This window comes from Corvus brachyrhynchos, unplaced genomic scaffold (assembly GCF_000691975.1).
Source record: "Corvus brachyrhynchos isolate BGI_N302 unplaced genomic scaffold, ASM69197v1 scaffold52, whole genome shotgun sequence".
NCBI classification, from domain to species: domain Eukaryota; kingdom Metazoa; phylum Chordata; class Aves; order Passeriformes; family Corvidae; genus Corvus; species Corvus brachyrhynchos.
In genome coordinates this window covers 3849831-3865022 of record NW_008237221.1, presented here as the reverse complement: position 1 = coordinate 3865022, position 15192 = coordinate 3849831, and the positions used below count along the sequence as shown (strand labels likewise).

The 15192-nt window shown below is 39.0% G+C and overlaps 1 protein-coding gene and 1 long non-coding RNA gene across 2 annotated transcripts in view; one reads left to right on the top strand and one right to left on the bottom strand.

Annotated features, from left to right (window-relative positions):
• The first annotated feature begins 749 nt into the window (after positions 1–749).
• LOC108445368 lies at positions 750–6101 on the top strand. The gene is made up of 2 exons (XR_001860190.1): positions 750–4175; positions 5091–6101. It is a non-coding gene; the product is annotated as an uncharacterized LOC108445368 (long non-coding RNA).
• The window catches only part of WDR37 (WD repeat domain 37), a 42698-nt gene continuing 32871 nt past the window's right edge, over positions 5366–15192 (bottom strand). The window contains exons 12-14 of the mRNA XM_008629666.2: positions 10978–11112; positions 10201–10315; positions 5366–8526 (exon numbers count right to left, since the gene is read on the bottom strand). Of these exons, the coding sequence (XP_008627888.1) occupies positions 8395–8526; positions 10201–10315; positions 10978–11112 (382 nt within the window). The 3' untranslated portion in view covers positions 5366–8394. The remainder of the gene's footprint in view (positions 8527–10200; positions 10316–10977; positions 11113–15192) is intronic.

Genomic DNA, 15192 nt, shown 5'->3' with positions numbered 1-15192 from the left:
TGTTTTTCTCGTGACTGCTGGCTTTATGTGGACCACAGCTAATCACCACAGGAATAATGCTCTAATGGGCTCTTGTTCTTAAACCTTCCCTTAATTTACCGTTCACAGCTGATCTGTTTATACCTGCTTCTTTTAAGACCTTGCCAGAATTTTTTTCAAAAGCAAAGCACCAGTTTGACAAAATAAATCAAATCATTAAAAGTACTACTGCAAACCTTCACCTGCCTGGACATAAGGAAGATGCTGCAGTTGAGCAAGGAAAAAAGAAGAAAAACTTCAGGATTTAAAAGGTGGCTTCATCTCTTGCTGGCACAAAAAGTTATGAGCAAGTTTAATTTGATGCCATTTCAGATGCAAGGTCAAGGTCAAGCTTCTGTGCCTGCACCAAGGTAAGTAAATGCTGTGCACTTGCTTAGTTCAAGCAAATTATTTTTTCTCATCAAAACCCATTTGGAGACAGAAGTATGTACCTCCTCTGTGACCTTCTGTTTTTACACTGGTTTCTGGACATCAAAGATCCCCCTTGGTAGCTCATCTGCAGATGCACACTCAGTGGTATCCTCAAGTAAGCACAGGAGACATCTAAACAAAACATCATGTTTTCACATGCATGAAACACAGCATCAGTTTGGATGGTCAGAGCCATACACATACAGTCAGGTTTGATTTCCTCAGTTTTGCTGATAATGACAGAAATGTGTAGGATTTATATATATATATATATATACACACACACACATATAATCAGCTATTCCTTCAGTTTCCTTTGCTATGGAAAGCTCATGCTGTGATGTCTGCACTGGTAAGATTTTTGCAAGAGAAAAATGAGCATCTGAAAGAAAGTGTTTATTCACTGAGCAGTAAGTAGTTATATCTGGAACTGACGCAATGTAGCTTCAGTTTCCCAACAGTAAACTCTAAGTAGCCTTATATAATTTGGGAGGGAAAATCATCTCTCTGCTTTTCTTATATTTCAGTAAACCATGCATCTGTGGCCAAGAACTTTTCAGCTCATTAATTCAGCAGCAATATAAAATATATACAAAATTAGGGTGTCATTTTCAAAAACAGGCACCTAAAATGAAGTTTCTAGATCCATATTTAGGCCCATGAATCTGATTTTCCGAGCTACCAACTACCCGCCAGACCGCACAGAACGCTGATGGGAGCTCAGCACCTCTGAAGGTGGCACCACTCAACGACAGCATCCAACATTCTGACAGCCTTCTGGCAGAGACAGTTTTCACAAGCTTCATAAAACACAAAAGGCCAAAACAACGTCCTGCAATTATCCACACTGAAAAACAATCTTAATTAATAACGATATCATCACTACTCCCTCTACACTTAAAGCACCGCTGAAAAGTTTTGCTCTTCCTTCATCTCTCTCCCTTCTAACACTTAATCCTGTACTTCAAGTTTTTATCATACCATCAACCTGATTTCAGTGGTGTTTGTTGTGTGCTGTGTCAGATTTTACTCTTTCTTATCATTAGGATTACTCACCTTTCTATATGCTCAGTGATTACAGCCTCAGAGGAGATACATTGCTCCACAAAATACTCAGGTTCGGTTTTGCATCTGTACAAGGCTGATCTCAGTGACATTGCAAAGATTTAGATAAGGTTTTAAAAAAAGCTAACAAAATTGAGATTTCTGCCTTTATCCAAATTAAGCAGGTTAAGGAGGAAGATTCATTAAAAGTATTAAATGCTAAACCCATGAAAGTTTATAATATTAAGTCAGCCACTTATTTGTTCTCCTTTCTGTCAAAATGCCACCTCTGTGTAAGACCGATCCTGTCTATATTTAAGGTGTATACTTTGACCAAAATCATTGGGGCCAACTGGTGTCAGAATTTTGATCACTGAAGCCAAAATCTATACATTATTTTACTTGGATTTGTGAAGGAGAATGTCAAATTTTGACATCTCAACAAGGTGAAAATTTGAAGAAAAGGCCAATTTTGCCTTTCCCAGAAATAAGACACTACTGCAAACACAGCAGCATCTCCCTGATGCAATCTACACATTTGGATGCCTCTATTTTGGCTTAGTTAGACACATTCCCTTGTCAGTTCAGACTGTTCAGGCTTAAAATACTGAACCTTGCAGTGCTGGAACAGGGCCTCAAAGAAAGTTGGAGACAACATTTTTAGAAGGGCCTGTTGTGATAGGGCAAGGGGTAATGACTTTAAAAGAGAGTCAATTTAGACTAGATACAAGTAAGAAGCTTTTTATAAAACTTCACCTATGCCAGTGTTTCACCACTGGCACAGGTTGCCCAGGAAGGTGGTGGATGCCCCATCTCTGGAAACATTCAAGGTCAGGTTGGACAGGGCTCTGAGCAACCTGGTCTAGTTGGAGATGTCCCTGCTCGTTGCAGGGTGGTTGGACTAAGTGGCCTTTAAAGGTCCCTTCCAACCAAAACCATTCTGATTCTCTCTGGACTGGCAAAATATTCTCAAAGGGATTGTGAAAAACATCACCTCCTTCTTCCAAATCAATTATTCACTCCAGAAATTTCCAGTCTGGGAGTGACTCCAAATTAACCACATGCCCTGCTGGCATACCTGGAGTTTGTATGTAATGCCTGCACTCCTCTGCTAAGATTAAAAACCCTTGTAATTTGTAATCCTAGAAATGCATCAGCTGTTAAGTGATCTCTGCACCATTGCAACACTTGAAATAGAAAATTCAATATATACAGTTAAATTTGTCTCTATATGTGCAATAAGCTCTTTCCCCAAATCAAGGATATAGAAACCAAAAAGACTGATTTAAAAAATGCCAAGGAAATCTTTAACTTCCAGTCGTTTCCATTCTAGGCTCTAGCCATAATCACACCCAAATATCCATGCTTTCCCACTGAGCTCAGTCCTGCTGCTTTCCCCTTTGCAGGCTGTCCCTGCCCAGCTCCCATCCCTCATTTCCCTTCTCCTCACTAAGTCAGGGGCATTCACTAGACACTGACTTCCCAGCAGTTTATCCCCAGCTGACCAATAAATTCCATCTTTTAGACATGCACTCCTCTGAAGCACTTTGTATTTTCTTTCTGACTGCCTCCCTCCACAGTCCCAATTTTATTCCAGTTTCTCATTCCCCTTCATTATTCTTCCTCTGTGTTCCTCATCTGCAGTCCAAACACTTTCACCACAGATGTGCCTCTTCATGCTTCTCATACAATCTTATTTCCTTCTCAAACGCTGGGTCACCACTCTTGCATACAGCACAGAAGCTCCAAACTAAGGGAAAAGTCTTTCCCCATAACTCTTCTGCAGCACTTGAAATCACTGTATGCTCCTGTTCAAAGCCTTAAGTCACCTACAACATCACCGCAAGTTGATTTTCTCTCGTCAGTTAAGGTGCACAGACTTGATTCAGCCTTCACTAACCCCACACCATTAATGCATACAGCCTTCAGGAAGCTTCCATTATTAAAAATTTTCATCTGAACAATTTAAAAAAACATTATGTAGCTGGAAAAATGCACATTGAGATCAGTCAATTCTCTGCCCCCAGCACAGGGCTGCTGGATGGTCTCATTTCATTGGTTCAGGGCTTTGAAATAAAGATGTAACTAAATTTGTTCTGCCTTGGGGAGAAGAAAAAGATCACAAATACAAGTGGGCGAGGAACCACACAAAATTAATGTTAAACTCAAGCAAATGCCAAGTATGGCAAGTTTTGGTGGAGGGAGGCAGAACTGTACAGTTTCCAGCAAATGGAAATGAAGCTCCAAGTAGAAGCAACGCAATTAACACACAGTGGTGTCATTCCACTGCACAGCAGTCACCAGCCAGGCTGAAGCTTCCATTTTCAAAACAATTCAAGGCAGAACTTTTCTTTTCTACATTACCTCTCTTCTATTGTACATGCCACCACTGACACTTTCCACCATTTACATTTTTCAGCAGTAAGTCTGAATGCTTGAATTCCAACTTCTACATGGCATGCTGAACCATGCCAGAAACTCCCCAGGCCTGTGTATGAGGCATCCAAGCTACGAATGCTGGCACTCGGGCTCAATGCTGCAAACGCTCAGCAGCCTCAACCCTGCACCTCTGGGAAACAGCCCCTGCTGGCAGGACTGAATATTCTCACTTGGAGGACACCGACAAGCAGCACATCTACAAAATCCCACACTGTTCCAGTATGATACCTCTCCAGTTAATGGTATGTTTTGACCAGGATTTATAGTATGAATTAAACAGGATTTCCTCTGTAAGCTCCTCCAAATTACTTATGTTCAGAAAACTCTGATCTGTGGGAATTAGAAAAGGTAACAACACTCCTTAAAAATAAAATATCACAAGGCTGGGTAATTTTTCAGTGACATACTCAGGTCTCAACAGAGCATTAAATAAAATTTCTGTGCCGGTCTAAGGAGCAAACTATGGTGCATGACAGAGTGGTTCTCCTGCAGCTCATCTTCAGGTTTAAACACAGACATACTCCTGAAACCACTAGTTGCACATGATATTTACTCACGGGCTTTAAATAGTACTAGAAATGCTAAGTTTAAGTCAGCTGGCAGTAATGCCTGATTTGAATCCCTCAGCTGAAATCAACTAAAGCCCAGGGTTTGGCATTCTGTCTCAAGCCAGCCCTTGTGCCAGTTGTGCTGCCTTGGAACTCCGGTCTCTTCTTTTTGGTCCATATCACCAGCAACCCTGATTAAATTCCAAATGTGGCAATGAGGGATCCTAAAGCACATTGAAAGAGAATGAGGTGCACATAAAGCAACATCCTGCACTCAGGTACCAGCCAGGACTCTGCCTTGGCTTCCAAAACCCAAGGGCAAGGCTTTCTACAACACCGAGTGCTTTGTGTTTTATTCCAACGCTTCACAGCTTTGGTTTGAGCATGGGTGCAACAAGCAACCAACCTTTTACTTTAACCTACAGAAAAACTGATGGTGGGTTTTCCTCACCAGAGGATTTTTGTAATATTTTGGCTGTATTCCAAATGTAAAAAAACTTGTTTAAATTTAATTTTAAAATGTTGGTTTGTAAAGTGGTGTGAAAAGTCACATAGAAGCTTTTGCATAATCTGCATAACAAAATGCAATCACGATTTTTTTCCATACAGAACTGGAGAAGACAGTACAAATGCACTCCTGAACATCTTTTCAGCCTAGATACTTTACTGGCAGCATGACCATTAGTGCTACAGAAGACCTACTGTAATAAACAGACTTGGCCCTCTCTTCCAGAACTGTGCTCATCAATGCCTCAGAAACAAACTTTTTGAGTAAAAAAGAGTGGAAAGTGGGTAGGAAGATCTTTTGACTACAAAAAAATTGAAATACTGACATCAACAGCAACCGTAATGCAACACAGAAGAACAGCAAATTGGAAAAAAAAAATTGTTGAATGTTTTAATGCATTTTGAATTGTAATGAAGAAAAACATTTTACATCTAAAAACAAATTAGCAGAATAAGAAAAAGTGGTTCCACATAACTTATAAATTCTTTTCCCCAAAAGGTAGTTTTCACACATTTAGGCAACAAATACAATGTTTCATTCCAGATCTTTCTGATTGTAAAGTATACACAAACTTTGTGAAAATTGATGTGCATTGCTTGAGAAAAAGACACACAAGGTTGGTTTTGCCCAGTGATGAGTTTTCTGTGAAATTCTGCACAATACTGAAACTGTAACTGCAACTCTCCTCCATTTAATGAAATGTTGGACATTGTTCAGTGCTGAAAAAACACTCTTTAGAACATTTAGAGCCATGAAATGCTTTCCATGTATTTAGTCAATGTAGTATTCTTCACTAACCCTGCTTGTATGTTTTGCTTCAAGGGGAATGGCAGTTCGGCTTACCCTTCAGTACAGTATAGAAAACTAAACTAAGTGATAGCTCAGTGTTCAGCTGATTTAAGTATTAGCCTGCTCATAAGAACGTGGCTCTAGCACCTTGTTTGGTTGATTTTTTTCAAAATGAAATGGTGTAATCACCCATTCCTGGTGCCAGAGGATGGTTCCCCTGGTGATATAAAATGTTTGCAGCAATGATGATTAAACTGCATAGAGTCCAGTGGTCCTGTGTTACATATGTATGAAAGAAGCTTAGACCCTATAGTTTAGCAGGACCAAAACCAGTGATCCTCTCCTCTGCCTCAGGTAATAGAGGAGAGCCATTGCTCCAGATCCTACATGCAGGCCACGCTGGAGAAACTGCTTGTGCTGGCCAGACATTTTTCCTCTTTTTTTAAACACACTAAACCTTTGTAAAGAACTCTCTGTTACCAACTAAAAGAAAGTGAGTCTTCTTTTCTTAAGGAAAAAAACCTGTACCCCAACTTCAACTGGCTTTACCCCAGAGTAAAAAACCCAGGAAAAAAAAAAGGGAAAATAAACTTTGCCACCATCAACTAACTCCTATCACCAGAAGACTTAAAACTCTGCAGCTGCTTTCTGCAACCTCACCAGTTTTAGTATTTAAGATTACTTCAGCACAGTTGTGTATCTTGTACCTCAAGAAAAAATCCCAAACCCCGAAACAGAAAAAAACAAGGGATCAAATTACTATGCTGACGTGTACTATAAAGACACTACATATATTCTCCATTAAATATTTTGAGTTTCCTTAATGTTGCAGTCCAAAACTATGTCTAGGACCCCTATTTTCCTTCCAATCCTCACTGATGCATTCATTATCCCATCTCATCCCACCATACTCCTTCCCATGCCATATAAATGCTTGTTAACAGGAGAACCAGCTAACATGTTTTAATGTCATTATCAACAGTGCTGTAGAGGACATGAGCACAGCTGTAGTTGCACAGAATCATGATGATGAGATAAAAAGCTCCTAACACTTCTGCCAACTCACCATAAACCCCAAGATTCCCACTGTCAGAGTGCACCTTTCCTTACCCTCACCCTTCATCTTATACTGTGATGACAGTCAGACAGGGGCAGCATCTCCCTTTAGCCAAAAACAACTGTCTGTCTGAAGCAGCCTTTCCATTCTTTCAAAGACACCAGCTGCCACCTGCATTTACTGATAGCAGCAGCTGCAGTGTAACACCCCACTGGCAGTGCAAAAACAGCTAAATACAGTGAGGAGCAAAACCAGAGTAAGATCATTTGGGAGAAAGAAGGGAGAGCTATGTTAATTACCCCCTTTTGGAACAGGACAGGGACTGCAGCACCCCTGTCATGGCTGAGAACAGAACGGTGACAAATGATGTTGACTTAGTGTATCATTCCACTAGCTTTACGTGCTAACTACCTTAAGGATCACATGTAGTATGATTGTCTTTCCTCTCCTGTCAGAGACAGTACTTCAGCCAGAGACCAAAAGTGCTTTTTTCTAGGCTACAGAGAGATTTGATGCATCTTGACTGACATTCATTTTTGAGGTAGTACTCATTTGTTGCTTTGTATTGCTGGCTCAAAATAAAAATATGGGAAGTGAACACAGTTAAAAGTATGCTCACTGTAGGTACATAAACAAAAACATCAACCCCCAAATAAACTATTTCCTTTCTGGGCAGATCACCAAAAGGAATTAATCCTTCTTACAAAGGTTAGCTCACATTCACTGGTAAAGTCAAACTTTCATAAATGGTTTATAACAACAGCTATAAACTAAAGTGCTTCAGAATTTGCTTGACTTGATTTCAGTGATTAGAATCATAATATTCTGGATTTTTGCTATGTTTGAAATGTGATGAGGTTTCAGAATCACTTTATATAAGAAGGGCAGAATGAATATTTTTCTTTTTTCAAAATAAAAAGTACAAAAAGAGTTACAAATAAACCTGGCAGTCTATACTCACTACAAGTTGCTTGCATTTTCCTTCTCAAATCTACTATTACTCTAGTAACTGGAATAAAAATGGAGTTGAAGTTGCACAATACCGCAGCACTAAAAAAAGTATTCAAATCAGATGCAAACAGGAAAATGTTTACAATCATACTACTAGTGAAATTCACACTTCATTTCAAAGTTTTAGCCCTGCAGATTCCTTTTAACACAAGGCAGATATGTAGAGTCATGGAAAAATGTAACAGACTGTATACACTCTCTACAGTAATTACATAAGTTTCACATTTATGTCACAAATGTAATGCCCTACTGTGTAACTATTAAATGCTAAATAACTTATGAACGTTTATGTGCTCTACGCAACAGTGAACATATTGACCAGTGGATGCCAAAATATAAAAGTCATACACAAGACAAACTAATTTTTAAAAAATCACATTTCTCTGTACAACCCATGCAAACTGTGCACAATGCGGTAACAAGAACAACATTTGCTCAAGTCTCCCCTCACAGAAGAGCTTTTACAGCAACAGCAGACCAGAGGTCAGAAAAGTCTGCCCAGGTGTAGAAGTCCACGGCGACACAAATGCAGAAACTCCCTCAGCATTTCACTTCTCTTGTAGCAAAGCAGGGATGTTGATGTTCCAGCCAATGGCCTGACGGTCAAATCCGCACGTGAAGAGGTTGCAGATGGGATGGTCCTCACACCAGGCGGAGCAGCAAACCATCCTCCTGTGCCCCTGCCACAGCGGGGAGACAGCAGCGTTACTGACACGGATTTGGGAACTGCTGGGGCAGCAACTCTCTGCAACTCAAAATGCAACCCTGCCAGTGCTCAGCCCGCTCTTTGCAAACAGCCCTTGAGAATCCTAAAAGTCATTGTTACCTGCATCTGCAAGGCAAAGGTCTTCATAATGATGAGACTCCTTAACACCAGCACTGGACCCAGAAGGACAGATGCATACAAAAAGGTGCATCAAAACTTTCGAGTTTTCCAGGGTCTGTTTGCTATCTAGTTATATTTTATTTACAAAAGCAAACCAAATTTTGATTTTAGAATTTTTCTGTATAAAAGTAATCTTAAAATAAGGGACTACTTGCTGGCAACTACTTTGTAACAAGCCTGCAAAACTAAATGTCCATAATGTTCATAATTCAGAAGGGATAATACTACAGCAGGAGGAATGTCGTACTGAGGAAAACAGTTCAAGAGTAACAAAAATGTCCAAAATAGGGTTCTGACCAACATTAAAGTTAAAAAAAAATAATTAAAATTGCCACAACTTCAGTAGTGTCAGCTTGAATAGAACTACTACGGAAAAAGAAAAGACATGCACACACACAAAAAAACCCCCTCAAGACTACAATAAACGAAAAAACCCACCTAAATTAGAAAAAAACCTAAAACGTTTTTAAAGTAGGTCTTAAAATTCCTTCCTAAATTCTGTCAAGAATTGTTGATTCAACTGAAAAAAGGCCTATTTATGTGACATAATCCAATTAATTTCACGTAGTCTGATTTGCTCCATTAGTGATGCTTGCCATGCCACAAATTTGCACAAAACTTGATGGCTGCAGCAAGGATGGTTTATTACATGGCACGATATATCTAGAATGTATGTGCATAAGCACAGAAGAAAAAAAATTAAAATTTATCACCAAATCATACAAGGTGAGCTCACAAAACTGATCCTCACTTTTTCCTTCTGTGTTTCTATATCATAGAATCACAGAATGGTTTGGGTTGGAAGGGACCTATTTATAAAAAGCTCACCTAACAGCAAAAATGCTACAGTGGATTCACTTCCATCTAGAAGAATCATAGAATGGTTTGGGTTGGAAGGAACTTTAGAGATCATCTGGTTCAACCCTCCCTGCCATGGGCAGAGACACTTTCCACTACACCAGGTTACTCAGAGCCCCATCCAGCCTAGAATATATAACCAAATTGGACACTGTGTAATTAAAAAAAAACAACAAAAAAAACAACAACAACAACAAAAAAAAAACCCACAAGAAAACCACTATTAAACCTCATGGTGAGCCATTTTCCTGACACAATTCACATCAAGACATTAAAACACATCTGAAGCGCTCCTACACACTTTTTCCATTTCACAGAGAAGGCAGCTACATGTTTCACTTTAGTAAGGGGAAAAATTGTGATGAAATCCACTTGAACTTGATCCATTTTCAACTCCAATAAAAAAGCTTAAAATGTTTCATATTGGCATGTTGGTTATTTTTATTCAGACAAGTGCCATTCAGCATTGCTCAGCCTTAAGCTAGAGAGACCAAATCTCACTTTTAACCTTGCATGAGGAAGGACAGACACGTTTAAGGTGTAACCAAACCCCACTTTTAACCTTGTCCAAGGAAGGACAGACACATTTCAGGTGTAGCTCTGCAGTTACCTGTCTGTTGCTGCGGGGGAGCCGTGCCAGCCGCACCCCTGACATGTCGAACAATCGAACCTGCCGGTTGTCGTGGGGAAGGGCGATGATTCTCTGGCCAACACACACGTTAATCCTGAAGGGAAGGGACAAAAGGAGGCTGGGTAGGAAACAATGAGCCTGGCAAATAGAAACTGACAGCAGAAATTTAAGCTCACGGGAAGGGACACAGCTGAATTTTTCCTCACAAATGGAAAGACTAAAAAACATTGAACCATTAAGGTGTTTTTGATTGCACTAGATCCTCAAATACCCTTAACATCTGCATTTTCCTATAGGAAATTTCTGAAAAGCAATGTACTCACTAAAAATTAATGTCAATCACATCTGCACTTTATAAAACCATTTCAGACCTTTTTCAAATTCTTATAAATCTCAGCTTTAATTTCAGGGACAAAAATTAAATGTATACTCAGTGAATTAATAGAATAGACTATTTCAGTTGAAAGGTACCTGCAACAATCATCCAGTCCAACTGCCTGACCAATTCAGGCCTGACCAAAGCTTAATGCATGTTATGAAGTGTATTGTCCAAATACCTCTTAAATACTGGAATGCTTGGGGTATCAATTACATCTCTAGGAAGCCTGTTCCAGGATCTGACCACCCTCTCGGGAAAGAAACATCCAGTCTTAACCTCTGTGGTACAGCTTTAAACCATTTCCACATGTGAAAGAAATTAAGAATAAATTAAGAAAGCATGAATTAAGCAAAGCAGTAACTCCGAGCTCTGCTTACCTGTTGACTGCAGAATCTGTGCGGATCGTTGCAATAGGAGACCTCATGTTTTTCAAATCCCAGACTTTTACTGTACGGTCATCACTACCAGAAACAACATTGTCTCCCACAGTGAAAACTGCAGACGTCACAGTGCTAAACAATCAGGAATAAAGACAAAGATGTCAAGCTCTAAACTTCTATATTAAACTAGCATCTGATTTAAAGTTTTCATTTCTGTTCCTGTGTTTCCTTTAGCATATGCAGCTTGCCTTTTCTATTTTTACTTTTTTTTAAGCGAAGTATATTAAAATTCAAAGCAGGTATTTTTGAATAAAACAAAATATTCTTACAAGAAGCTATGACACTTAAGGTGAACAGGGCTTCTCTTAGCACTGGCCCAAGTGCTAAGAGAAGCAGCCCAACAGCACAGACTCGCTCAGAGACATCTTTCATATTTCACTGATCCTAATACGAGCTAAACAGGTCCAGTCTTGAAACCTTAATTCACTTTTGAAGTTCTGCACTAATGTCCAGTAGGCTCATCATACAACCCCAACTGAATTAGTAACATAGAGTACAAATCAGTAGTCAAGTTCTTTTCTTTCCATCCAAAGATTTCTGCAGAACCATCCCATTCACTGCACAGAGGACATCCCGAACACCTGAGATGTAGCTAAAGCTATTCTGTACACACACATGAACATGCTGTAATCCACACACAGAGTCTCCAGTATAGCTCCACTATCAATAGCTATAGCAATCTAACAATCTCTAATTGTGATTTCTAGTCCTGTTTCACGAGCACCTAAAGTCTGAGTCAGATAAAAATGGCAAGGAGTAGTAAGAAGCACAAACATACAGTTCTTCAAATTTTACCCATTACACCTAGAAGCGCACCAGGGCAGCCAGAGAAAGACTCATGAGAGTATTTCTAGCAGTTGAAAGTGCAACATATAACTTCCAGAATATATTCTATAAAGAATTTTATTTTCGAATTTTATTATCTTTGTATTTTACGGCTTTAGATACCAGTATATTAGTATTCTGGGCTCAATCAAACAATTTTCGTGATGATTCTATGATTATTTTTAAACATTTTACCTTTATTTAATATTAACCAATTAAAAGCTTTTGTACTACAATTTTCATTGTAATTGTGTGAATTCCCAACTCAAAGCTAGTTATTTTCTGCCCACATAATGTACTAACAAAGCATTTTTGTCTCTCCTTACAACCATTAGGGAAGGCTTCTCAATTCTGTTTCTACAGATTCGATTTAATGACCTATCTTGTAGCTTGGGTCATGCACATCAATTTCTTAGAATTTAGTAATTTTAATTTAAGTTGTCAGTTGTTACTGTCACTTTAGTTGTTCTGCAGAAATTTGAATTAATGTCCTATTCAAGCTGCTGATTGAGATTAGCACAAGCCAGGTCACAATGGACCAGTTTATGCAAGCCTCTTAATTTAAATTGACACCAAATTAAGTTTTAATTAGGATGAAGGCCCACTTTATTCATGATACCAAGTTTCCTAACACATTATTAGAGTGCAGCTAAGCCACCAGGGAGATGATTACAGTAAGAACCAAGAGGTCTTCAACAAATCTTCTGGACTTCATGAACAAAAAGTCAAAAAGTTAAAACATACATGAAGGCCACAACTGCTGAGTCTCTCATCAGGCACCTCCATTTTTGGGAAGAAAACTCACTCATGCAGTCGAGCTGCTGCACAATACAGCTGGTATGTTCTTACCACCAAACTTGTCTTCTACCAGCCCAACCTCCTTTAAACTTACCAACATCTGCACTTCTCACTAGTTCTTTACACAAGCTGCAAAATACCTCAGAAAAATATTTCAGGCTTTCACTAAACTCTATGCTGCTGCAACAGTTTTGAAGCAATGTTTGTAAGTTTAAAATTCTGTGTTCAATCTCCATAATTTGCATACACGTTGGGAGACTTCCTAGCACACAACAGCATAAGGAATTCAAGTCATAGAAAATCTCCAGGTGAGTGAATGTACTGCACTTCAGTATTCTGCTGCCAACAAACAAATCTGTTTTCCCATCATACATTTTATTCCAATTACAACTGGAATGTGTTGTGAAACTGTCTTAAAATAACCCTCCACTTTTGGGTGCTTTTTTTCAAAACTTTAAAGAGCTTTCCAGCTTCTCTGATCTCATATTGGTTCTGCTTTATCATTTATCACTTTCAAACATGGTTAAGTTTCTTTGACCACATGAGGTTCTCTAATCCTTAGATTTATCATTTTTAAAATAAAAACATTCAAAACTATTGCCAGGAAAACAGAATGCCAACCCTAGGTTAGCTCGATCCTTCCTGCTCCTACGAAAACTCTAAGAAGATAACAAAATCCTTTCCAGCTTAACTTACTCTTTCCAGCTTAACCATTCAGATATTACTGGGTACACTAAGCAAAAGTTTGAAAAATAAAAATGCAATGAAATTCTGCTGTAGCTCTCTGGAAACAGGGCAAGTGATAGAGAGGCAAAGGGAAGGCTGCTGGTCTGTTTTTAGTGACAACTCTAAAGGTGTTTAGTGGTCTTAGCCCTCCATTCACGCTCAGCTCAGCCCTGCAAGGCCCTGCAGGCTGGGATGTGCACTATTTGCAAGCACATGGGACTAGGAAAACCATCTTTTACATGAGGAGTTTTGAACTTAACAGCTAAATATAAAAGCATTTCTTACTGAACCCAGTGTTTATGACCAAGAATTTTGGTCCCAGTTCCAAAGCAAAGAGTATCTGGATATCTGCATAACATTCCCTGTGCTTTTACAAAAATGAAGCATGACTCTTCTAAGGGGAACATTCAATTCAATTCTCAAAAATATCTCATTTTCAAAATAATATTGCAAGGCTTGAAGTTTTAAGTAACTTAACAACAAGTCTAGAAAGGCCAAAACAGTATCATTCTCACAAACCTGACAGCTCTGGGGAGGGTTATCAGCATGTCACTGTCATCTGAGTAAAGACTAAGTGGTTTTTTGGTTTTGGTTTTTTTTTTTTATTTTAAAGTGGAACATATTGAGTTCATACTTTAAAAAATCACATGCATCTAAATTCAAAAACATGCTCAACACTATTGACTTATAACATGAGCAAGTGCTGCGCTCATAGATCTTATGAAGCACAAATCATGTTCTGTCTCCTCTGATTTCCGTCTGGGGTATCTCTTAACATGACAGATGCATCTCACCAGTTTTTTCCTTAGGTTTGTGTTTATTTGTTTTTTTTAATTAAACAAAATAGCGACAAGAAGAAAGGCCATTTACCTACTTAAAAACTAAACCAGGATTTCAGCCCAACTAAAGGGAAATGGTGAGAAGAAAGCAAGGGAAGCAAAGTCTGTGTGGGAAGAAAGAAGTTAATACAAGCAGCCAATAAACAAACAACCTTTCAGAAGTATTGCCTCCATAACCCCATCCTTATCACAAAAATTAAGTTTTTTTCCTCTATTTTCATGGGGCTAGATTTAATTTTGTTTGTATTAGTCTTCAGTTTGTTCTAACCCAGATAAAACTTTGGTTAACATCCCCTTGGCTAAACTAATAAAAAGTATCAACAAGAGATCATCAGCCTCTGTGTTAACTGAATGCTAGAAGACATTAGATTTTTAATAACTCAAAAAGATGACAGGTATTGTAGGACATTAAAAAACAAAAAAAAAGAAACAAGTGAAGAGGAATCAGTCTTATGACACTTCAAACTGTGGGTCCCACAGGGAGTTTGGTGTGCTACAACTGTTCTCCAAAAAAGCTTCAGTCTCCACCAAACCCCAGCAAAACTCATTTATCTTGTCATAGGGAGCAGCCGAGCGTGTACTTCCAGCTGACAGCGTGGCACTTCCTCACCACACACCACTGCCTGGCCTCGAACATCCTGCTCCCTCCGTGGGTCTCAATCACCAGAAATGCTGTGGTGCTCACACTCCTCATTAGGCTGAACAGCTGTCTCCCCAGTCACACTGAGACACAAAACTGCTTTGCATAACAATCTGCTGAAATTTCACACATAGGGGAAGAGGGGAAAGAAAAAACATTGAAAATGTTGGACCATGAAATGCTGATGCAGAACTCTCACTGGCAATGCACCAAAAAAAAAGTTAACACTGCTCTTTCCATTTTGATTTGCAATCTAAACTGGGATTTACCACAAAACTGGGAGACAACACATTTTCATGGCCTTGAAAATGCATCTACATGCAT